The 26,469-nt window shown below is 44.4% G+C and overlaps 1 protein-coding gene and 1 long non-coding RNA gene across 4 annotated transcripts in view; one reads left to right on the forward strand and one right to left on the reverse strand.

The window, feature by feature from the left end:
- The window catches only part of LOC122410472 (rho GTPase-activating protein 20-like), a 93,548-nt gene that overhangs the window by 46,812 nt on the left and 20,267 nt on the right, over positions 1-26,469 (forward strand). The window contains exon 1 of one of the 2 annotated variants that reach the window (XM_043418630.1): positions 19,102-19,485. The exons of the other annotated variant lie outside the window; for it this stretch is intronic. Within the exon in view, the coding sequence (XP_043274565.1) occupies positions 19,309-19,485 (177 nt within the window). The 5' untranslated portion in view covers positions 19,102-19,308. Of the gene's footprint in view, positions 1-19,101; positions 19,486-26,469 lie in introns of those variants that run through there. 2 annotated transcript variants of the gene reach the window in all.
- On the reverse strand, positions 11,271-14,445 carry LOC122410478 (uncharacterized). 2 transcript variants are annotated; one of them, XR_006260950.1, is made up of 3 exons: positions 13,915-14,445; positions 13,572-13,804; positions 11,271-11,868 (listed from the first exon to the last, which is right to left on the reverse strand). It is a non-coding gene; the product is annotated as an uncharacterized lncRNA (long non-coding RNA). The 2 variants fall into 2 exon arrangements; XR_006260949.1 differs by having other exon boundaries at positions 13,911-14,445.

Consider the following 26,469-nt stretch of genomic DNA (forward strand, 5'->3'; position numbering starts at 1 on the left):
AGATTATTTTTTACGTTCGTTGATAACTGTACTCGAATCTCGAAATTCTCATATTTTCTATAATCCTCTTGAGTAAAAACGCAACAGAAAATCGAATAATCCTCCATTTACGAGAGTTTTTCATTCATTTTTATCGCTCCGTTGCATCTCCAACGACAAATATCGTCGCTCAGTTCAGGCGCGTTAACTAATTCAACGAAAACCAACGACTTTTTTGACCGGCAGTTAAAAGAGCGAACGTACGCTTACCGGCATCCATTTATTACGAAACCTTTTTTCTCCTCCACTAATAAAATCTAATAGCACTTATTTCATTAGTTATCTCACGCGTATTTAATTAATTTCTCATTTAAATGGGTATGGTAAGTACAGAAACCGCAGAAAATTGGCTTTCGGAACGGGCTCGCGCACAATCGCGTACCCTTTTATTCCACTTCCTCTCGCCATTCTCTCTCTCTCCCTCATCTCTCCTCTCAATATATATACGCATCAACTATATAAATACTCTTTACCACACCTTATTATGCCGTGAGTCGTCTTAATGCGAATTTAACACGCGGCTCGCGTATAATCCTTGCGTTCTGTGCTCGAGTCGCGCGCGTGTGTGCGCGTGTACAAACATCTCTGCATTCGTGCCTATACAGAGGAGTACAATTGTCGTGTTCGTCTTCGTCATTTGTCCTCTCGCGAAGATGCGAACCATCCGCATTCTCCGTTCGTTAAAATCCCTCTCGCGGAGTTACAACGACGTCGAGGATTGTGCAAAATGAATTAGCCTCCCATAAGCCGATCGGAGGATTGTGTAAATTTTTTCTTATTTGCTTTATTTTCCTCCCTACTTTTTGTTTCATCGTGAGGAGGAGAGTAACTGAACAAACGTAATGACCGGCTTTGACATTTTATCGGGTGCTTTAACAATTGGGAAAAAAGATTTGAAAATTGAGAAAAAAATCTACGGGGAGAGATTCGGTTGCGAAAGAGAGAGAGGAAACGTGTGTACCACCCTCGAAGAATGCGTTTGCCAAGCTCCCCACTTCTTTCCGTACGGGTCCATCAGTTAAAAATCTATGCGGAACGTGGATACCGTAAAACCGGTCTTTCCCGTGGTTGCTGCTGCTGTTGCTTTAATATGTGTATATACACATATTCACATACGTGTATACACTTAACCAATAAGCGTTCGCCTATCTTTCTGTCTCTGCTATGTCCGATCTTTATTTTCTCTTTCGCTCAATCCCGGAAAGCGTGTATGCACTAGCTAAAACCGTCGCGCAGGCGAAAGGTTTCTATCGAAAGTATAAAAGCCGCGTGGATTTTCATTAGCTTCGTCGCACCTTCCGCAACAGCCCAGAAAACATTTTCACACGGGAAGCCCCGCGCGGGATTTTCCAGGCTTTTTCAAACTTTGCAAATAATTCAGCAGCCGAGAACTTCCTCAACGCGAAATCATCGCCGCGCGACTCGATGAGGAATGTACTTCGCGCACGTACGAATATAATCTATCGATAAATAACGTACGCGCGGGCACAGCGTATAGATCCCGACCGGGAGTAGCAAAGGGATTTGCTTCGCATATATTTATTTATTTATACCCGTGCGTCCCCGTGTGTCCATGTATCTTGTCATCTCGCTTTTCGCAGTCGCGTCGTTCAAGCCGTCCTCGTCGTTTCGCATGCAGATTTACGCAATCCGACCGCGCGCTCGAGCACGCTGATGAGAGACTCGGAGAGAAAGAGAAGGAGCGATATAATACAGGGAGTGTGTGTTATGTGGAGCTAATATGAATAATGGAGGATAGCGGGGAAGGCGAGAGTTATTACGTATAATTTATCATTCTAGGAACGACGCCCTGCGTGTATTCCACGCGCATTCATACCTGCCTATTGCCCTCTCTCTATTATACCTATATTTATACATTACTCCATTTAATACGTATATATACATTTATAAAAACATGGCTATAATTCGAAAACTCATATATAGGGGCGCATGTGATAGTGGTTTATGTACACCGATGCGCGCGGAGGACTCGCGCCTCGTACGTGCTCCACATCACGGTTAAAATGAGAGACGAGCTTGTACTACCATACAAGATATACTGGACATTTGATATCGTTAAGTCAGTCACGCTGCCTTTAATTAATTAGTCTCGTCTAGCTGTACATTTTATATATCTATATTCACGGGGATACGAGTACGAAATATGGCGTGTGCCTGCATGAGCATTATTTTCACCGGGATCCTTCGGCTCTACCTTCGTCCTAATTAAACTGTCCCTCGCGAAATTATTCCACGGAGACAGGTGACACTCGGATCTTGATCGGAGGGAGTGCGAGGCGAGTCGGATGCTGCAGTTATACAAACATTTGTACCGGGAGTTCCGGGGTCGGTTAGGGAAATGCGATATCTACGGAGGGGTTTTTTTTGTCTGTGAGAAAGGGAAATTCTTGGGCGAACTTCTCCGGCAGGAGGTTTTTTTCCTATATTTAAAAGAGACGTTTGAAAAAACGGGGCGCATGGTAAAAAGATGCTTTCCACGATCGTAAATCTAACGAGAACGAGGTTGCTCGCGCGGTTCATTAAAAATGTGCGTATTCGTTGACAATGATTTGTCCTCGTTCGAATCGACGTTAACTTGGCATTGTTGGGCGTGTGTGCGCGTTGCAGCACACGCGTTCGCTTTTTGTCTGCTTCTTTTTAGCCTATTTGTGCATACGTGTTTGTGGCGCGGACAGGGTACAAAAACGAGCAAGGGAAATAATACGTGCTCGTTCCGACACAACGCTCACGATCGCGTGGGTGAGCGATGCCAAGTTTTTCCCTCGAAAAGCTCGGCAAATAAATAAGTGGATAAATAGAGGAGCGTTGGGGAAAACGAAAGGTCCTAATTCGCACGTTTCGCCGCGCCAAAGCTCCTCCCTTCGCGTCCTTCTGCTCCCCAGTCGTCAGAGGAATCTGGGCGATCGTTGAAAAACCCTAACCAGAGCCTCACGTGTTTATTGCTCTCGAGGAGAGCAAACGGTATAATCTGGCAATGTGGGTTAGAATGTGGGTGGACCCTCTCGTTATACTTTGAGCCTCGCATTCGATCTCTCGCGCTCCCCTGCTTTTCGCTTCGCGGTGTGCTCGCGTGCTCGCATATTTATGCCCATATACTCTATATTTATTGTTCTCCTTCATCGTTCGTGACAAAGCCTCGAGATTAGCGATTTTCAAGAAAACGTGCCCGCTTCGACACTCGCTTCTGCGGGATGAAGCGCCCATCGAAAGTGCGCGTTGTCATGAGAACCAATGAATATCGCACCAGCGTCGTACATTCGATTCGACTCCGATCCATCGAGCACTCCGCGCTTCCTCATTGAATCCCAAACTCGATGACGACCCGATCGAGATTTCTGATGCTCCCGAGTCTCGACTCAGCCTCGTTACATCACGAGGCGCTTTACCTCGAATGAGAAATTTCTCAAAGAAAATCACGAGCCCGCGCCCGGAGAGCAATTGCGGAAAACTAGTGCTTCTATATATGCGAGCCTAGCTCTCACGTAATCGAGCACGCGGATACGATCGCTCGGAATTATCGAAAACATTGCCAGCCAGGGGGAGTCGTGCTTGGCGGCTGTTTCAGCTCTACCCATTTACTGATATCCCGGAGCATTCCTGAATCTCGTACGCGCTCCATTTCCCTTTGTAAATGCAGCGCAACATCGCTGATACCCCGGTGTGTGCGTATACGTGCATGTTTCTACAGACTCTCGAGGCAGACTCGCCTCGCTTGCACATACGCAGACGTCAGTCCACGATAAGATCCGTCCAAAGATATTCCTCATCTACACATGTAGAAATGTGTGCACCCATTAATTCACGTTTTGTTTAGCGATATTGTTAGGCTTCGCGCTGCTGGTATACGCCTACGACGAACATGTTCCCAATTCGCCGAGTGAAAGTTCATTCGGTGAATTACCGCGGACTCAATAAGAGCATTATACATTTTCAGTGACCCTTCGATCGTTTTCATTCTGCTGGTCGCCGAGTTTTTGGCCGAGTGAATGAATCTCTTGGATCGAAATGAGAGATTTTCTGCTGTCGGATTCCCGGCGCACATTTCTACGTCGTTTACTATTGGAAATCAAATCGGTGCAATTCCTCTTGAATGAAAAAATGAAAATTGCTGGTGGCTCGTACATTAGAGGGGCTCGTCGAGCGCTCGGGGGCTCGAGATCGGCGGCCGGGAAGCTTTTTTCCGAGCTTTACGTGCTGCCAGGAAACGTCGGGATCGACGTCGCGTACTTGAGTTTGCACTTGCCCTGCCTCGCGATATCATGACCAGGGTCGATGCAATCTTCCTGCTGTAGTCGTTTCTATTGTCCAGCATAGATAAATTTAATCTATTTAAAATACAATGCTTCAACGGGGGGATGAGGAATTCGAAAAAGTGGTGGAGGGAATGGGAAAATAAATAAAGCGGCGGCCATTCTAACCTGCTCGTAACTCAACTTGACCGGCTTTCCGAACACTCGGCTTCGTTTGTTTCCTTTTTCTCAAGTACGCGGAGTTCGCAACCCTTCAGCTCGCCCGCCGCTCAATCTTCAACGGCGGGCCAAAACTTTTCAATCTTTCACATATTCGTTTATTTGCTTTTCTCGCAGGTCTGGAATTGAGTTTGTGAAGCCTCGAGGGCTTCCCCTTCGTTTCCTTTTGTTTTTATTTCGCTCAAAGCCTTGGGCCAAATTTGTGGGGCCTCTCAGGAGGTCATTTGTTTTTTTTTTTCCCCCCCTCCTTCGCCCAAAGCCTCGAGTCAAATTTTCAAACGCGTTCGATTCTCGTTTATTTTTCTCGTGAAATTTCACGTTGTTTGGTCTGTCGGGCACGTTCAACTTGTCTTTCCGGACTAAAGCCTCGAATCGAGGGTGTGCTACACACAGTTAAGGAGTTAAATATATAGCAACGAGACAGGAGGCTGGACGAAAAAAACTGACGAGTGAGACACAAACGCGGGCGCGCGGACGAAAGGAGACGCCGGCTGGTCAACTTTTCGCTGGAATGTTGCGGTCAGTTATTCCCCACACACGGGCTTTCCTGTCGATCTATAGATATACGCGCCTATAAAAACACATGCAGATATAACGCTGCGGGAAGATATTGTATCGAGTGCAACACGCCTCTTTGCGCACGCACTCTTAAATCCATTGCTACTGACATTACCGGAACGCGCAACGCTCGAGTATCCATTCTGTTGAGAAGGAGAGAGCGAGAAAACAGAAGAAGATGAAGAGAGAGAGAGAGTTTACATAGAAGATTTAATCGATTTCATCAAAGATCGATGGGATTCTCGATCGTGAGATTCGAATGGAGCTGTAGTTTTCATTTTCATTCAGCGTAATCATTCGACGTAATCGATTATCGCGTTGTTATTGATGAAAGGCAGTTGAAAACGAACGTGTGACGATAAAAAGTGACGATTTTTCTCTCCGGGATCGTGACCAAGGATATCGGGAAACATGATCCATACGATTGTCTTTTATTTTCGTGTGGGTTGACTCGACTATTGGTCGAATATACATTTTGGAGAGGCCGCGAGCGCGGATCGGGCCCGTGAAGCCTTATTCCCGGTAGAACGACGAAACACTCGCGGAGGAACGATAAGACGATATAAATGAAAGAGAAAAAGCCCCCTTAAAGTGTCGTAAAACGGAGGACGCAGAGTGCCGTCGCGACAGGGAAGAAGATTCGGGCGAGAGTTATAAAACATCTTTCTCCGCCTTATCTCTCTATCGCGGGCGGGCGTAATACGATGCTCGGCTCCACTCGAGTTCCTCGTTTTATTCATTTTCTTCCAACTCGAGTCACACGAAAGGGAACGTTCAAAAGTTCGTCATTTTTTTCCGTGTACCGTTTTTCGGCTCTGGAAAACCGCCTCCGCAGAGGCGTCCCGGTCCAAAAGAACTTCTACGCGCTCGAGAATCTTGTCCCTTTTCCCTACTTTGATGAATTGTTACGAGTTTCTAACTGTCGAACGACACGTAACCTTTGCTCACAAAATAATGCAGAGAGCCGTAGCTTCCGTGGGAATTTCATCGCATGCCACCGGAAAATGTGACGAAAAAATTCATTTTACCAATCAAATTCGACTAATCAAAGCTTCTTTGAAGCACGAGGCATGAAATTTCAAAAGAATTTATCGAGTTTCATCAAGGCACGAAAGGCCTGTAGAGATAAAGAAAGCTCATTTTAAGAGGAATGTCTCAACATATATCGTCCGTAATACGTAAGATTTCTTCCTATAAAAATGCACATAAATTCCAGCAAAAGTGCCGGTAGATTTGTACCGCGAGAGAGCAGAGCACGGCCGGGAGCGCGTGTATGAAGAAACGCATTTGAAAAAAGTTCAGTAGGAATACATCGATGATGCATGTGACTTCGCAAAACCACTCTTCAGCTCGCTCTCTCTCTCTCTCACTCTCTCGCTCGTGCTTCAGTAGCGAAATATGCGAAAGAACAGTAGACGAGAGAGTGATCCGCGAGAATGAAAGAAGCTTCAAGAAAGACGGAATAAAAAGGATGGAGGAAGTCGAGCGAAGTTATAGCGAGGGAAGCGAGTTTTGTTGTGCTCTCGCGATTTGCACTTTTCCTGCCCTCTCTCTCTCTCTCTCTCTCCCTATCGTCAATGATGCGTTCTAGCAACATCTTTCCTCAGGTGTGTTCGTCCATCCTCTCTTATCTCTCGCTCTCTCACTCTGCTCTCCTTCTCGCACTTCTCTTTCGTTCCACCGAGCAATCATAAAACCCTCTCGATACGGGGCATTCCTGACCGAGTACTCAATTCCCTCGTTGCGTATCCGTATGGGGCGTTCCACGTGAAGCTGATTGCGCTCAATTTTCGAATGAATTTGCCGAGTTACCGAACAAAAAAACGAATTACAATTCAATGAGGAAAACAAAAACGTTTCAACGCAGAAATTCTTGGCCTCGTTGCGATAGAAATTTATCGAATGCGCGTTGTTCAGCAAAAATTGGAACAAAGGACGACTCTGAAGAAGGTCGTGAAAAAAATGTGAGCTCGAATCGATTCTGCCCAAGGAATTAATCGGGAGCAGAAAATGATTGGTCTCTACAGTTTCTCTATGATTGCCAACTTCCGTCAATTTTGATATGATTCGAAAATCGAATTGACATTTCTGACGGGCGGCAGATCGAGTTTGCCAGAAAATTTGGACCCGAGGAACGATAAATGGCCGCGTCGATTGAACGTTTAACTCCTCGTATACGCAATATCATAAAATACAGCATATAAAACAAGCTCAGAAATTGCGCGGATATCGAGAAATACAAGGGAGAGTTTGTAAAATTCACGAGAAAGGAGTAACCGGTTCGGTGGCTTTGAATCTACATATCGTAACAGAGAGAAACACCTGATTACCATGAAAATTTTCAAGGGCCGCGCTCGCGTTTTGTTTATTTGCCAAGTCGCGGAAGAAAAATATAACGCTGAAAAAAGGATAAAATAAAAATAGAAAATATTCTTCCGTGACCGTAAAACGTTATTCCGCCAACATTTTTATATCATTGTTGTTCCGTTAGGATAATAATTAACGTTTATATTATTATTATCGTCGGAATACTCGTTTCGATGCTCGTGTGCGCGTCGTCTCGCGGCTTCGTAATTCGTACGCTCTGCTTCTCATTTGTCAAAGACACCGGTTAACTCGTATGCTCATTCGGAACGAGTACCTACCCTAGTTTATTAATACACGCTCCCTATATCTATATGCATATATAGCCCACACGAATCCGCGTGTGCGTATACTTATTAATGTTCGCGTATAAACGTCCGCATGAAGATGAATGTTGCTCTTCGAAGAAGAAACTCATCGTCGAGATCTCCGTCTCCGCGAGTTCATCTCGTATCCTCCGTATGACCACACGCCGTGGCACGTCGACCATTCTGAAAAACACTCGCATCGCGAGTCCCGCGCTTCGTGAGTGACCGGAGAATCTTAGGAGGTGTCCGGTAGCGCGCACTCCATCCGATAATCCACTTATTCTCGGTAGTGCATTACACATTTATTTTCGTAAAGTTACACCTAGCAGGCTGAAACTTTCGCCTCGCGTCGCATGTCCTCGCAATGCATCCTCGTTATCAAGCCCCTTCATCGCGTTATCACTTCTCGGTAATGTTTTTTCGGCCACCCGGACACCGTGATTACGAATGTGTGTGTGTGTGTGTGTGTGTGTAGAAAAGGCTTCGATTCGCTGCGGCGGCTTCGTCGTTGAGCAGATTTGATCGGAAGATGAAAGAGTGCTGGACGAAGCCCGCTCTTCGCGGGGACGGATTGAAAACGGTGCACGGAGAGCAAAGGGGACGAATGTAATTGGGGAAAGGTCGAGGCCTCGTGAAATCGAAAGGAGAAAAATTGCGCGCGCGGGCTCAGCCCCTCGGAGACAATGGCAGAAACGAAAAAACACTGAGGATAAGTGAGCAGTGGAAGAAAAAAGGACAAGAGGACACGCTGCACGCTCGGTCGACCGAGCGAGACCCTCGAGGAGGTGTTCGCGCGTATGAAGAGACCAGCGGAGCCGGAAGTTCAACTTGAAACGGAACGCGCGATGTGTCGTTGCACAAACATCCAAAGGGGACGCTCCGTTCTCGAGCTCTTGATTCGTCACTCGACGCCATTTTTTTGTAACCGCCAAGTATCCGGAGGAAAAAAGCACCGAGTGCTCGCAGCAACTCACTTGAATAAACAGTCGAGTCCATTCAGCCTGGACTGAAGTCGTAAATGCACAGAGTCTACCCTTGTTTTCCGTAGATACTCGGAGGAACTTTGAGAAAAAACAAAAGCGCAACGATCCAACCCACGAAGCACAATCGCGGCTCTTCATTCGACCCTCCTCGATATACATGTCAATCTTCTTCACCTCGATCGATAAAATCTCCTCTTTTTTCTCACTTCCACGTGTGGAAAAAGTGAGCTCCGTCCAAGGCTCCCGTGCGTCATGATTCCATTTTTTTTCTTCCCTTTTCACTTTTATCAACGGATGCTTAACATCCACTCGAAGCAATGCGACGTCGAACAACACACCACTCGTCTCGCCTCTGCCCACCGTGACTTCACGAACGTGAATGATTTATCGGATCTAAGATACTCTGACTCTGGACGCATACCACACGGCTCCGCATTCACACACATATTCAAGCGTGAGAAATCGACGTCGTTTCAATGGAAAAAAAAAGCTTTCAAAATCTTTTTATCACTCGTATAATGGGAATTAATCAGTTTTCTCAAATATCCACATTTCTTTTTTATCCAACCGTCGTTCGAACTTTTATTCGAAGGGAACAATTTCAACGAAACTTTTCTATATGGTTGAAGGAATAATGGAATCATCCAAATGATTTGTGGCGAGAATGATTTATTTTGAAGAATATTACAGCGCCATTATCAATTATTCGTAAAAATGAAGTATTTCGAGGCTGCTGGGAGTGAGAGCCGTAAAGATTCTTGGGCAAATCGTCTCGTCACGAGGGGCGAATCCTTCGAGAAAAGTGCGCATAAAAGCCGCAGAGTTTATTTGCGTTACGAGAACAGTGTACCTTTGGAATTGTTCGTGGCATGAGGTTGGAAGGAGGAAGATTAACAGCAGCGGACACCGCGAATACGAGGAACGAAAGAGACCGCGAAGTGGCAATTTTGTCAGCACGCGTTCTCTCGGCTCCGTTGCGTCATTTTTCCTGTCGTTACATAGCAACCTTGCCACGTCTGCGCGTTCCTGTGAAACAGACCCGTACTTACATCGCGCATAAATCACCCTCGCACCAACAAATATGAATTTATTTGATTTGCGAAAGTCTTGAGCGGTCCACTCAGCCCGATCCGCAGCAGTCACTCCGAAAAATCTCGCGCGTCTTTTCGCGGATTTGATTTATACTCGTCGAATGAAAAATTTCTCGGACTAGGTTCAGTCTGCGCTTGAAAGTATCGAAATTCGATTGGGAATGGGAAAAAATGGAAGCGCATCCAGAAGTTTTGAAACTCTTGAAGAAGTGCTCCTTTGCTATTGAACGATAATTAATTACACGAGAAGATACTTCGGTGGATCTCTGAAGAGCAGATTTAAAAACGTTTCTGAGCACCGAATAGATTAGTTTTTTCTGGAGCAACGCGACTGGGTAGGCGGATAATTAGGACGCAAGTTTCGGGGGCCATCTGGAGCATGGATTCTGGATCTCGTAACCCCAATATAGTTCACATATTTTCCTACCTGAGTCAGAGGGAAAAGTCATGGCGAAATGAACTAGTTCGGCCGAACGTTGAGAATGCCAGATAATAAACGCATTTCTCAGGACCAAAAAATCTTTTTCAAAATAATGATTCGAAGGAGCGGGATAAATCGGGGCCATAAATTACACAATAAATCCATGGAGGACCGTGAATTATTTAGAGATCGAGCGAACGATTATTTCTTCTGTAAAACATGCGCCAAGCTCTTTCCCTCTTTTTTGTTTTGCCTCTGTCATCGAAGGTTCCACGAGCTCAGCTGTGCAGGCTAAATGACGCGAGTTATCACCGTAATTAATCCTTCACGGATTTTCCATCGGGTAAAAAAAGAGGGCGAAAGCGTGGAAATGAGGAGAGTAAATTGTCTCGAAACGCGGGGGAAATAAAACCGAAAATCGATAAATTTGCCAGCCGTTAATTGTTCCATTTGCCATTTCAGCGGGCCGGAGATCACGCTCGCGAAAAACAGTTAAGATATATAATCAAATAGTCGTCCTAAAAAAGATGCCGGTTACTTGGGTTTCCGCGTGCTTTATTACCGAAAGAAAAAAAGGCAGTTGAAGAAGACTGCGCTGTCTGTACTGTCACGTATATTCCCAGCGGAAAGATTTAGAGGGCTTTTATTCTCTACCAAGTACCACGTATGCCATCTCGGATATAAGACATGCGTTTACCAGGCTGATCGAAAAGCTCTCTCGTCCCTTGCTCCCAGCCTGGACTTGGCTATAAAAAAGAAATACACGAAAAGAGAGAAAGAGAGAGAGAAAAAAAAGGAAACAAAACATCGTAAAATTCCTCTGGGCGCATGCGAGCTTGGCACTTCTTCAAGTTTTCAAGTTTTTATTGGTACCGCAATGACGGGATTTCCCCCTGGTATATTTCACACTTCATCGGGATAAATCTCCGCGATTATAGCTTCGAATAATCACGAGCCCGATTTCAGTTATTCAAATTAGCTTATTTATTCGAATTCGATCGATACAAATTCCGTGTTTCTACTCATAAAAATAAAACCGAAGCCGGAAACGAATGACAAAACAGGAATTCATTGACTATCAGTTTTTGGTATTAACGACATTAACGACTTTCCGAAATTATCGATTTCTCCCGATTTCTCTGCGCATCGTTGCTCACAAATGAAACTTTTACGCGGTAGATAAATAATTTTTTTTCGTCGAAAACAGAAGCCAAGTTCGAAGGTAACTTTTTAAAGCATACATTATCTTTCGCTGGACCAATATTTGATCGCACCCTCGCGAGGATTGATGACAAATCGTATCCCAAGGATAACACGCGGTTTGTGTCACCCGAGCAAACAAGAGATTTGTCCACGTGTGTTTAAATGTGCGCTCCCTCGTAAGTGTGCGTGTTACGTAGAGCGCGTTAAAATACAAGATGAAAGGACACGCACGTCGGCTAAGGATCAACGGTTTTCCTGAGACTTTGACACTGAGCCTCGCGGCAGCAGGTGGTGGCAAGCAACGGTAGGAGTTAGTCGAAGCGAATCCTTGAACAGGGGTTGTCATTCGTCCGGCATGAGAGCGTATCGCAGTCATTGGTACTCCAATTTCCGGTTCCACGTTTTTAAATCCTGAGAAAAGTAAAAGTGGATTTGTGAATGTAGGAAAATTCAATGATCTACAAAAATGACCGAGGAAAAAAACATCGGAATCAATCTTTTGACGTAATCTTGCGAATGACGCAATAAGGGAACTGAAACTTTGCGTTTGAATTATCGGATTCGGGCCCCACTTTGGTTTACAAGGAATCAACGATGAGATTATTGGAAACGAAGTTTTTCCTTACAGAATCTCGTGGCCTTGCATCGAGCCATGCGATCCTGTAGCAGCGATGAAAAAGTGAGAAAATATTGAACCGTGAGACGTGAGGGACGAAAAAAATGAATGGAATTGAAAAAAAAAGTACCAACAGGCAGGGAAGACGAGAAGGAGAAAAGACTACGATGCTCCACTCCTGAATTGAGAACCGTCACAGGATGAGCCTGCCCCCCCTCTTCTTCCTCACTCCGTTGCATTCCGTCGCTCTGGTAAAGGCTCGGTTCACGTTGAGGCCCGAAACCCGTCAAGGGGCCAATCACCGAGCTCCTTTTGCCCCTCCTCCGAAAAGTACCCTTCGCTCTTTTGGCACCTTCTCCGCATGGCCCTTTTTCGGGCCTTCGTTTTTATTATTCTTTATTCACTTCTCAAGATCCTCTCTCGCAGCTCTCTGCTTCTCATCTTGCCGAGTTATCTGTTGTCTCGGCTCTTCTAGTTAGTTATTCATAGTGGCCTGAGACGATACCATTCAATCACTGAAGCTCCTTTCAATTTGATCCACTCCGAGATACCGCGTGTTGTTTACGAGTGCGTCGACGAACTGGGTCAAATGGTCGGATTAGTTTTTTTGTACGTGACGATATGTGCATCACGCTTGTCATTGATGAGGTTCGATTTCATATAACAATAGAATATGTCATCTCGTTTACTTTGTTTTTATGCTTTTTTCGTTGTCAATTAACGGTTCACGACTCGTTTGGAATTATTTGGAAAAAATACTCAACGAAATGATTCTTGGATTAATTCTGTTCCTGTGATTAATCGATGCTCGAATTAACAAATTTCTTCTCATTTTTGTTACAGGTAAGCTGAGTGAAATGTTACTTTCGACGAGCCCGATTATCGGTATGTGTGTTTAGAAATTTAAGAGAAATTTCGTCACTTTTTTCACTGAACTTCATGAAAACGAACGTAATTTAATGTTGAATGCGTTCAATTTGCACGCAGAATAGAATTCGAGAATGTATTATTGCTGCATTATCGAGTCTTTTTCTATAATTATTTGAATTTTGTAAATTTATTCAGGAATCTTTGAATCCATCTTCAAAGCGATCAACTTTTCGAACTTTGCTTTCCAAGATGGAACATGCGATCTGGCAAATTCCATGGATTCGATTCCCATGTGATTGCATTTCGATGTCGTCGTCAAATACCATTCGAAATAAAAATAACAGTTTCCAGTAGAACTGCGTTTTTAAATGCTCATAGAAGAATAAGAAGTAACAAAATGTACGAGTTTCCTTTCGAATTCTAAATATTAATTACCACCTCGCTGTCATCTTCTTCCGCAATAGTAAATTTCATCGTGCATAATGAGAGAACTACGTGCAAGTCTCGGTTATAGGATAGGCACTGAGAGACAGAGACAGATAGAAGAGGAAAGAGAAAGAGATAAAAGTAGCAGGTAACATAACTGTTTCGACTAGTCACCTGACTTTACGATATACTCTTTGCGTACCTTCTCATCCTTCTTCATCTCTTATATACTTCCTCCTGCTTCTCTCTTCTTTCATGTATTTTCCTCCATAGAATTGCCTCCTCCTGGTGTGTGCGCGTGTGTGTGTGTGTTCAACGTCCCTGAACGCTCGGTCTGGTCCTCCACGGTCAATGGAGTAGCGACCTAGGCTTCTCCGATTCGTCTTGGAATTATAACCGTGCATGCTTCACGCCCAGACGACTTCCGCAATGAGACTGTAAAGTGAACGAAAATAAAAGTGTGATTACATACAAAAAAAACGAAAGCAAAGTTCTTGGTTCTATGGGAGCGAGATACTTTGTGAAAAAAAAAAAAACAAACCTACATAACTGTTGAATTTCTCGTTGGGGAAAAATGCGAAAATCGGAGTGGGCGACGTTGGAAGATTTCGAAGTTTGCGAAAAGCTCTCGATAGACTGGAACCGGAAGGGGAACGCTGCGTCGTTCCGGTTCTGCGGTCGAAGAATGCGACTGAATTGTGCATTGAAAACCAGTTTCACCTGAAAAATAATCGCTAATAGTATCGTTTTTTTTCAAAGCGTTGCACAGCACGAAGTAATTGAATAATTGAGAGTAAATTGAATAATATTGCACGGCTGATGGAATTGAAATATTGCTGGAAAAGTGGATGAGAGCGGGGGAAAAAGTTTGGTGAAAAAACGTTGGAATACGAGACGCGTACGACAACGGATGCGAGCTCGATAATGAAGGTAATCGCGAGAATTGAGTATGTAGCGAAGGAGAATAAGATGAATGGTCGTAGCGCTGATTAATGGGAGTGCGATCCTTCGTTCATAAATCCAAGACGCACTGATCTAAGGCAAAATGGAGGGTGGCTGGGAGAACAGGTCCTGAGGGGAACGAACGGGAAAGGTATTTCGATTGATTGATTCAAATTGATCGAATGACAAAATGGAGCTGGGAGCACTGCTCGTGAGAGCTTTTCAAAGATTGCACTGTATACGAGCGATCTGACTTGACTGACGCTCGGAGCTGTGAAAATAAAGTTCGGCAACGATATTCCAAGAAAATCGACGTCTCATGTGAGTTTGTTTTCAAACAGAGTGTGAACGTTGATGAATTACGAAAAGGGGTATTAGCACGCCAATAATTCAATCGAAAACGATGATTTTTCACGAGCATCGGAGTTTGCACATTATCTAATCGAGCAAATATTTCATAAATTCAATTGAAGTCTGCCCCCATTTTTGAAGCTTATCCCAACCGAGGCAAAAAACTGGCAGTTGGGTCATCGATGTTTCTCTTTTATCGAGCTCGGTGTCATTTTAGTATTTAAAATATTCCTTGTCAGCCCGAGAGCGACGGTCTTGTTAATCAATAGTGACGTATTTTCAAAGAGATCTCGAATGCAACGCTGCGACGAACGAGTCTGACTGGTGGAATTTTCCATTTACTCGATGAGCATAACCGCGGCTCCTTCTCATTCGTTTTAGCGTATCAGTTCAGTCACTCCCGCTGAATTTAAAGCAGCCTTTTCCTCTTTTAGTTTCTTCTGTAATACCGAATTTAAATTAGACGCTATATAGGCGTGCCACCTCGCCACTGTATACGTTTCTATCTGCTCCTTCTCTCTTCTTAACCCTCTTACAAAAAAAGATCTCAACCGCACGATATAAACCCTCACGTTTTGTGCTCTTTGTTTCCTGCCTCTTTGGTGGTAGCCTCGTCGCCGCTGGTGAGTTGCTCCGAACGAAATTCCCATGACTAGGATCCTTCGGAGCAAAAGAAAACCCTTACGCGTTCTCGGTCAACTGAGACAGCGGAAATAGAATTCTGATTCGTGCTACGCCTAATTTTTTATTTTTGTGCGCAACACTACCAAACTTTCCCCTCATATTTTTCGATCGAAAGATTTCCCCTGAGCTCTGTCGCTCAAGATTATTTATGTTGAGGAAATATTCAGATTAGATCGTGCTCGAATGGAATATATTTTTCGTTATTAATAGCATTTCGTTCGATGAAAGTTTCGATCGCGGACGATTTCCTCTTTTTCATTAACTCTCGTGAGAAATGCTCTCACTTTCGAGGCGAACAGCGAAGGAATTTCATTTAATGAAATTTCGACGAATCGCCCCGTCAAAACGTAAATATATACTTTCGTATTAATTTGATAAGATACAATTTTACGTGAATCGGCACCAGAGCCACGAGCTCCCGAGTATCGGTCTCTTTCTCCGGCTCTTTCACCGAGCGACGGTTCGTGGACAAGTCCAATTAAGATCCCGTTTAAATTCACGTGAGCGCGCGCCCGCGCGCGTACGCGGTGCAATCCCGATTCGAGTCCTCCTTTTGACCGTTCGTCTCTACTCTTGCTGCTTTATCGGAGGACACAAAAGAGGCTTCGGGTGTGTGCGAGGGTGACGCGTCTTTCAGTGACTTTTATATCGCTTTCTTCTCGTTTTTCTGCCTCCCTCACTCTCTCTCTCTCTCTCTCTTCCTCGCTCCCGCTGCATTCGAATTTTATTTTGTCCTCCGCTAACTTAGAGAATGACTCGACGAGAAACGCTCACAAGGGTGAGTACAATTTTGGGACTGATGCCCGAGACACGGGACACCAAAGTCCGTCATGCCTCTTTGGAGCTCGAGGCCCCAAACTCTCCGGCCGATGAATCTTGTCGCACAACTTAGCGCGCGCGTGTGTGGCTCTTTATGTCCGTGTATGTCAACCGAAAGCGTCCGCACCGAGCGAATGCAACATTATATATACATTGCGATAAACGTACAAGATCACGAGCCGCCGCGCGCGAGAATCCTCTCTCTTTCACATCTGAAGTAATTTCGAGACGTTGACCCGATCGTTTGCCCCGCAAGCGTTGTCCTCGTCCTCTTGGCGACACGCGAGACGTGCAGACAGCACAAAAATTACGCTCCACAATCTCGACAATTTCACCATCACTCTCATCCCAATCTCTCAATAACGAGAGAAAATCGGACCCGTAAAAAGACATTTATTCGACGCTCGTGAAAACTTTTCCCTCTTTTTCTAACACCCAGCCACACTGGCTCGGCTAGACTCGTATAAATATTCAACTATACCCCAACTCCGTATTCACTCTTTCCAATATTTATGAGCAACGCGATAACCTAAAAAACATACGAGAAGGGTGAGACGACGAATCCAATTATAAACGCTCTGACCGAGGGCACTCGACGACATTTTTATCTTTTCAGTCAGATTGCAAATGACAGAAGTTTGCTAATGTTGCTCCAGCCCAGTGATCGATCGGTTTCCAAAGAGAGTCGATTTCTAAACGAATTTAAAAGATCTTTTTTATTCATCTTCGGGAAAATCTTGTTCGAGAGTCCAGAGGAAATGACAATTTTCGAAAAATCAATGTCAAATTTGACTCCATGAGCAAAATAAAGAGTTTCCAGTGATCACAATCCCACGATTTTCAAAGAGCTCGTTCAAAGCGACGGTGAAAAGGTTATTCACGTAAATGTACGCGAGGCGTTGGTGAGCTTCGGTAATTTCAAAGTGCCGCAGACAACCGTCACTATTGTCTATTGTCCGATAAAGCACTGGTCGAAAATTGCATTCCGATTACGATAACGCCCGAGCCAGATGTCGAGAGTTCTCATTCCGAGCAGTCCGCGAACGCTCGGAAATCGGGAACTGCGGCGTGGAAAAAAACACTGCTGGCCGATAAACGCTCGCTACTTTTATGGAATTGCTCATCGGATCGACATTCTCAATCGAGTGGAACTCATTGAAGTCTGTGTAGATTCGAGCTTCTGTGCTTCTCAACTGAAATATCGAAGGCGGAAACTATTCGAGCAATTGACCGTTCCCAGTCCTCGAAATACGCACAAAAGTCAAAATAACCAGCCTGTACAATAAAAATGTTCAATCTTGCGTCGAGGAAACTAAAGAAATGCACATTTTTTTTTATCAATCTCCAAAATTCCACGTATTGTAAGAAAAAAATAAAATATTTCGGAATTTTGTCCCGTGTCGACGTAAAAGTGTCATTTTTCAGAAGAAAAATATGAAAATTCGTGGAAACATTAAGCAGCCACGGAATTTTGAGGTGTTTTATCTAAAACAGATTTGTGTACGACGAATTAAGTGGTTTTTCAGTCACTAATTGCGTCTCAGTGAAACAAATGAGAGAAGAATGGAGAGGCAAAAAACCACAAGTTCGAAGCTACGTGCTCGAGCACTCGTAATGGGGCATTCCTGTATTTTGGTGACAGCAGTTTTGAAGGAGAGAATTCGGTGGGTGTAGATTACAAGGACGAGTTTCACAGTCGCGACTGCATTTTTATATTTCTTATCTCGTGTTCGTCCATCTTCGGGCTTCGAAAAAGCGTATATTCGAGTGTATTTTTGCAGTCGGGCGCGACCACCCACCACGTTCTAGCGTGAAAAAGGCAGCTATGAAAAGGAATGTTGAAAAGGGACAGTGCGAGGGGGGGGGGGGGGGGGGGGGAGCTCGAGGACGATTCTCGAAAGGCAGGATTGAAAAAAAGCTTCAAAAATATGTGCAATATGCATTATGGGTCATGGATTCCCGAAACTCGCCGTGGCTTCGTTATCCTAATCGTTGATTAATTGCCTCGAGGAGTGGAGCGTCACGGTGCTCGAGGATATTATATGTAAATGCGACTAAACACGTCCGTGAAAAATGACCGGCGGCGTGAAGGCTCGGAGAGATTTTTCGAAGTCGGAGCCGTGCGCCGACGAGGGAGGATATTTACGAATGTAATCTCCGATGCGCCTGATCAAAGCTTTCCATCCCACCCCCCTCGAGCCCTTAAAAATATTATTTTTCTTCCATTTTCCCATTCGTCATTCCCTCGTAAAATACCGTCAGGATTACGCGATCAATCAACGTTGAAGAAAAGCAGATTACGGCATGAAAAATCGTGAATTATTAATTTTTGAAAAAAATTTCGATTCCATCTGATAAAGTAACGATACGAAATGCCGGGATAATTGAACGCGGTTCAACTCCACAGATCCGTCGACGTGATTAACAATCCTCATTATAACGGGAGAAAACTCTGTACATTACGCATCAATCCGCGTGTTTTCGACCCGCGAGCGCATCGATACGCGCACTAATACAAAAATAATGATATCGAGTGCGAAGCAACCGGGCAAAGGCCACTGGCCCCGATTGTTTAACGTCAAAAACTCCCGGCCTCGAGCCCTTCTGTTTCTCAGCTCCGAGTACGTCTATATTCACGAGTCATTAGCCCACTTATATATAGACTCGCATTCAGATATACGTACGAAGAAAAGCGTGTTTGTATTAGACGCGTGGCTCTCGTCGTCGCAGACGCGTTCTCGAATATATGCAAGCCCGAGTCTATACTTGGCCTCTTCGGCCACAGTGGGCTGCAGAACAGTTCCTCAAAGGTCTTCGAGTGCATCGTATCACAAGTTCTTCTTGCGCTCCTCCGCATCGCGTCAACTTCGAGCCACTTGTCTCATTAGCTTGGCTCATATTATCGCGTTTTCTCCATCGGATTTAACATTCCGCGTGTCTCAATCATAGCCCCATCGATACGAAGCGTCGATTGAGAAACAACGGAAAATAACTTGACCACCTGTTGACGCGTGAGATCGAGGACCCCAGCTCCGCAGCGCGACTACATTATGAAATAATTATCTCGTAAAATCGTGATTTATTATCGTCCATCAAAGCACACACGCATCGATCATTTTTATATTCATCCGAGTTAGTAACACATGAACGACGACAGTTACCGAGTCTCGTGTTACGTTCTGCTGCCGAGAATCACGGCTAAAACTAATAATATTTGTTACGACGTTGAAAATGTTGTATCGAAACGAGGATGTGGAACAGTGATGTGGTTCAAATATTACAGGGGATATTACGACGTGAGAAAGTGTCAACTCGACTCGGTGAGTTCACGTGACAGTTTTATCCACCCCCTTGCTATAGTCTATCATTTTTATTGTTTATTTAAGGTATTCCTTTCGCATTAGCGTTTTTTTTGGTAACTCAAATTGGGCCACTCGAAATCTCGACTGATTCCTAACCTCTGAGAAGTCGCGATTATGTAGGAAAAGCTTCGGCTTCTGCCATTTTTCCAATTCCTATCGTTTATATATCTCTTTTAAGCATTCGGTAACGCTTTTTTTATCGTCGCTATATGGATTCCTTGCATTTTTTTCTATCTGTGAGACAGTTTGTATTAAGAATTTAGATATATTTGGATATGAATTATTGAACAGAAATGTAGATTTTTCAAGTATTAATTCTTTATCAAATGTTTGGTAACCTGCCCTGAAATTTTGTCAATCTAATAGCGTGCACTTTTACTTTACTGTTATTTAAAATCAATGATTTGTAGAATATTTGGGTTCGTGACAGGAATACCTTAAGTTCGTGGCAATCGAAGGGCCGTCGTTGAGCTTTAAACAGGCTGAGTTCCGCGATCGTTTCAAGTGATTTTGCAAAGGCATCCGATTGGCGGATCGGCAAATGAAAGAAAATGAATAATCGGTGAGATTTTAGTATTTTTTGTTTTTCATATTTGAATGATCGGTCGGGAGTTACGATCGTTTTATTTCCACGTAAAAATAATCATCCGGTCGAGGGCGGGGGATTGTCGCTGAAACGTGAATGAAGGGCTTTGCCCCCTGCTGTACCCCGAGCGAGTCTTCTTCTTGGACGAGCTCCAGTCATCCGGTTATTTCGATCCTCATCGCGCGCCCGCCTCCGCCGCAACGCTCGGTCCAACTCACCGTGCTCGTTCTCCCTGCCAACCCCCCCCGCCGCAAAGCCCTGCAGCATTGCGGACGCGTGTTATTCGCTTTTGCAATCGCTTCTCCTTCGTGTCATACAACAAACCCTTCTATTTCGGTGCTTCATCTTCTAAGCCGAATTCAACGGACTTCGGAAGTTGGCTCGTACAGCATCGGGGTCAATTAACGAGAGTATCCGCTTTCAAAATGCTTCGAATCGGGCGAAAAAACTTCTTCGATCGACTTCTGCTACGGTGCAATAAAAACTGCTCTGCTGGCAGGATTAAATTGAGCAATTAGTCGACTCGAAGCTCCAGCGATTCGTACCCGCACTTCGCTAAATATACATCGCTCCATTTCGAACACTCTACGGTTTTATTCCAAATCAATATTCCACTGAGATTCATGCTCGAACAACTTTTTAATGCCGTTGAGGGTCCGCTCGTAGTCACCGAGTAATTAATGTCTCTTCTATTCTCGAGGGGACATAACTGTCTCGATGTTTTAAAACAGTTAATCTATGTATCTCGGACACGTCTTCGTATGGAAGAAAAAAATGTCAGAGACTCACAAGTCAAGTTGGACTTGTTTACTGTTCGCGGGGCGACCAAAAATCCATCATTTCTTACCATTATTTTCTGTATTCAATTCAATTTAAAATCGCTCGAGAAGATCGTAAATATTTTTCGTTTGTTCGAAGTATGAATGATTTCGGTTTAGCGATAGGAATAAATTGAATTTTCATTGCTTCGATTATTCCTCGCTATTTTATTTCGTCTCAAAAGCTCCGGTAATCGGGTTCCTTATTTTCCCACGTTTTCAAATGGTGACGCGAGCGCCCTGCTGTTACATAAATTCCATATTAACATGATCGATTCGAAACCGTTGGTGAGTGTTTCGAAAACGAGTGTGGAATCGTTGCTGCAATTCTGCCGCTGAGTCGCTCGTCTCGAACGATCGGTGCTCAACATTTTTTTTTACTTTCAAAGTGTTTTACGCGTTCGGTTACTCTCAGGAATGCTCTTTTTGTATTGGCTGATATGAAAGTACGCCCCGTGATGTCATAAGACGCCAGTGCGATGACACACGAAGTGGAAAAACAGATGTTCACTCGCTTTATCTATTGGATAGGCCCGGGGGGTAGTTTCCTCAGTTTAAGGACTGCTCGCCAGAGCGCCGGGACTCATAAAACCGTGCAGGTCCTGTGCAGGGACTGGAGCCGTTTGGTTTTTCCCCACCTCCGTTCGCAGAGTCTGGAAATCCCTCGACAGACATTAAATCGCTCGGTCTAGCGCGCAGTCTCGTTGTCCCTTCGTTTGTTAGTAATTTTTCCTCGTTCTTCGTACACGCATCGCCACCCGTTACTTCGCAACGGCGATGTGTCGATTCGCGGGCTCGAACGATCGAAATAACTCGCGATAAATCGATTTTTCGTTCCGCGCACGTGTCGGAGATAAATTTTTCAAGAGAAGTGAAAGTGATCCTCGACTTTTTTATTTTGCTCGAACGTATCATTATATGCGAAAAGGCGTGGGCAATGTGTTTCGACGAAATTGGCGATTGTTTCGTACGAGCGAAGAAACTTACGTCGAAGCTTCGCAGGCTTCGAAAGCGACAACGAAACGTCGACAAATCATTTCTTCAGGTGAGATATAACGAAGAGACCTTTCTTTTCCCGCGGATTAGCCCAAAGGCCCGAATTTATATTCGCTCCCTCGCGCCTTTCGTAACTTTCGCAAATATTCTTCGGTAACCATCCTCTGGTCAAACTCGCCTCTCATATTCGCACGCGAATTCATTCGAATTGTGGGAATATCGTTATTGCGACACTCGGAAACCGATTTCTAATCGAAAATGAAATTTTTCGATCGACCGAACGTCGTTCGAGCGCCGCAAAAGTGACGATTCAAATTATACGATTGGGCGAGTTTTATGCTGCTCCAACAGAAACGTCCGAAAGTTCCAGTGCTCCATGGAGCTCCAATTTCAAAACGAAAATCACAACTTCGTCGGAAGGGAATGGCAAAAAAGTACGTTTTTAAGTGCCCCATTGAACGTCAAACGTAATTAGAACGCTTCTTATGAATCGAGAGTCACGCAGAATCATTACGAATTTCGCGGTAGCGATATTTCGCGGTTTCGCAATAAAAAGGGGTCTTTGATCGCAGCATCTATTTCGATTGCGATACACACGCACGTACATTACGGGAAGAGACGCGGTAATTGAGAATCCGCGAGAGTGAAAGAGTTCGCTACGGAAATTCGGGGCACTGAGCCCGCTCGCGACTCGCTCGAGATGTTCGCAGCGTTCCGCCTGCTCCCTCCGTGGGATTTATATACGAGCCCAGTTCCCCGAGTGTGTCAACGCACTGATGCACTTTGCACAACTGCGGCACTGCACTTTTTTCGCTGAGCCTCTCTCTGTATATTTATATATATGGAATTTTGGCACCCGGTCAAGAAACATAGTCTGCGAATGTCCGGCGTCATGATATTCTAGATTCTGGGAAAGCTCGCTCGGTGTCGCCTCGCTAGAGATACGAAAAACGATGAAAACCCGAGACGAAACAGGCAAAGCCTCGGCGTTTGAAGTTATTTTGGAAAACTGGGCTGGTGCATCGACCGCTCGTTCGCGACACGTTAATTTTCTCTCGCTTCAATGTAATTTGCATCCTGTGTGTGACGAAAAAAAATTATTTTTATCAACAAAACTGTTTTTTCATCTCTCGATTCGATGAAACCGAATCCAAATACAAAGAAATCGTCAAATTTGTGTATATTTGGACGAACTTTTGCCTCGTTTCCATGTGAAAAAATCACGCGTCAAAAAACGACCCAGCGTCGAGTCGAGGGAGAAAAATACCCTGCACCTGTGGGCCGTGCCACTGTCAAAATACGTTAGAACTTTGAGTATCAGCTCGGTGGGAAAGAAACATTCTCAGACCCTGGGGAGTCACGAGGTTGCAGGATAATGCGTGTGTCACACGAAGCATGTTTTTTTTTCTCCTCTCGTAAACGCTGCGATCCTGTGGTAGAAATTCGACACCCCGAACCACACGTAATCTCTCTTGAGATAGAAAAACATACGGAACCACACGCTTGGGAATTTCGAAAGATTCTTGTGCGTCAGAATTCACGTATTTCATATTTCCCTTCATTTTTTTCCATCAGGATCGTAAATTCTTTTGCCTGCTCCCTTGGATGGCTAGCTTTGGCGACTATCCGACTAAAAAAGGTGATTGCTGCTGTTGGATTTTATGATTGGGAGAAACAAAAACGAAAAAACGAATCCACAAAATTAATCCTTCACGGAGCGGGTCCAAAAAGTCGGAACCAGGTCACCGTTTCCAGTGCGTCTCAATTTCGTGCATAAATAACTTTGCGCGCGCCTCGAAACCGTCTGAAAAAGTCTCGAGGAAATACGAAAAAGTTGGAAAGCTGTTGGAGCGAAAAGTGCGTCTTGCACTCTTCGAATGAGAGAATTTTCATCAAAACATTGGAGGATTTAAGCACGTTGAAATAACTTTGATTTATGAACTCACACAAAAGACGATCCTTGTGAATTAGCTGATCGCCGGAGCACTTTGCTGTCAGGAAGTGTGCATTTGTACACTATTATTGCAATGTGGAGGACGACAAATGAAAGAGACAGTGAGAGAGCCAGACAGAACGAGAGAAAAAGGAGCAGGAATAATATGAAGAGCAGAGCAGAGCTAGCGTAGCGCTTCACGTCACATTCCTACGATGACTAAGGGCTTACTTCGTGTACATCCCCTGCGTGTATATCTATATATATAAATAGAAGTTAACAAGGTCGTTGTTTCGACCGTTCGTGATTCAGTCGTGAAAAAGCAACAGACAAATCTTCGACGGAGCGTCTGTGAATGTTCTCAGCAGCAAAAACAATCAAACGTCTGTGTGTAAATTTGTGTTGATTTTCACAGAGAAAGAGGAGCAAGTGTAACGGATAATTGAATGAAGGAGGCGCGGATGGTTCAATTAATTCCAGTCGAGTTCATAATCGCTTCGAAAAGTTCACCTTTCAATAACTCCTTAAACATTTCAATGCCGTTTTCACCACATTTTCATTGTCGCAACATGCTTTTTCTCATTGCATTAGTTATTTTATCTAACCGTGTTTTATCCGACAATGCGAAAATTTATTTAGTTTTCACATCTTAAATCAAACGGGATTGCGCCACACGAGCCTCACCTCCGATCGACTTTTTTTTACACCTTCAGGTACTTCAGCCCCTTACATAAAACTCCTTGACAGGCTTGTTTATGTTGATACGATCCAAGTTTAATTCACGCTGTAAATCTACTCGGACCGAACGCATTTACTATCGATGAGCTCCTCGAATCAGGCTCGCGGTGTATATTTTTTTTTTTTGGAGAGCACTCAAACCCTGCGTTCCATGAGAAATAATGTTCTTAGCATTCGAAACGAACGAACTTGCGACATAAAATGATCTGAAAACAATTGACAGGTGAAAAACAATTGAACTTGCATTTGGAAATAACTTGAAATAAATATGAATAGGAAATAAATTGAAATCTTCGACAGTTTTCACCTGATTTAAAAGGTGGATGTTTCGTGTAAACGCGTTTATGGTGAAAATACCTGATTGTCTATGGGCAGCCCGACTAATCGATAGATCACAATCTTATTTGCTGCCTATCGAGCTCAGCCGAGAACCTCTCGTTCACTCATTCTCTCAACATCGTCTATCTAATTGTTCCCGAGAGATTTACAATGGCCTGGGGCGCCGAGTGGTGCTGTTGCATCGTTTAGTGTACTCGCTTCGATCGTACGGAGAGGTGCTATTTTTGACGATCTATGCAAATGAGCTCGGAGCTATTTATTTCAAAACATCTCAGTACGTATAAAAACCTGTAAGAAAATATGGCATCGGCTTAGTCGGGCGAGTTGCAAAGGAATTGCGTTTGAGATGTATCGTCCGAAGAAGAATTTTGACGATTTACTCAATCAAAATGTCACCCTTACATTCTCGAAATGATTTCATTGACAAGGATTTGAAAAAAGATAAAATTTCTTCACGATTTATCAATTGAAATGAAAGTTATTGCTCTGCGCAGCTCCCATTGAAGAAAAATCTTCTTCTATCGTCTTCGACGAAAAGAACGAGTCGATGGAATCGCTGAAATTAATTGATACCAAAGTATCCGCCGTACACCTCGATTTTCCTTACCGACCGATCGGGATTTCGATCCGGCGTGCGTTGGCAAATGGCTGGTAAATCTCGTCCCGTGTTGCTGCTAAAGCACCCGACAGAAGCAATTCAGTGGTAGTGGTAATGACGCTCGAGCGGTTTATCGTTGTAGTGGTTAACTACCGAGCGCCAAGGACATCAACTCCTTGGTGAACCGATCGCTCGGTTGGCTCGCGCGAGCTCGCGAGTCTCGCGGGGAGCCTATCTCAAGATCTATATACGCAGAGAGCGCGGGCAAAGATGGAAAGAGCGAGAGACTCGCACGACGACACGAGCAACACATCTCATCTTTGCACCACCTCGCTTATCTCCCTCGGACCTCGTCATCTCATCGCATATTTTATATGCAACGATGTGCAAGCCCCCTTCCAACATTTTTATTCGCGTTCCACATCTTTGAAACCGCGTGCGCACCATTTCTTTTCATTCCTCATCACGATTCCTCCTGACCCGCAATAATTGAAAGCTTTTTTCCACGTGCACCGACAGCTTGGGCCACTAAAAGGATCGAGAAGGTAAAGGATCCCAAACAAACTGGTGAACGAAGTCGAAAATTAGGAAATTCACATTTGCTTTATTTGAAGAAATGATTAAAAGCCTTCCCCGCAGTTGCTACGGATGATGCCAACTTTCAAGAAGCAGAAAACAACGCTTTTCGGACGGTCGCGACCGATGACCACCCCAAGAAATTGAAAGCAGAAGAAAACATATCTTTTCAGACGTTTTTAATGTTTCAAGAGGACTGGAGAGCACTGCTCGATGGTTGAATCGTGATGTGTCATCCGGCGAATCTTTTGGAAGTATCTTCTCATGGTGTATCGAGTCAGAGCGAGTGGGTGGCTCGTTTAGGTCCCCCAAGATGGTCCTATCTCGTGGTACAAACGACTCCGTCACACTGACGTCA

This window comes from Venturia canescens, chromosome 5 (genome assembly GCF_019457755.1).
Source record: "Venturia canescens isolate UGA chromosome 5, ASM1945775v1, whole genome shotgun sequence".
NCBI lineage: Eukaryota > Metazoa > Arthropoda > Insecta > Hymenoptera > Ichneumonidae > Venturia > Venturia canescens.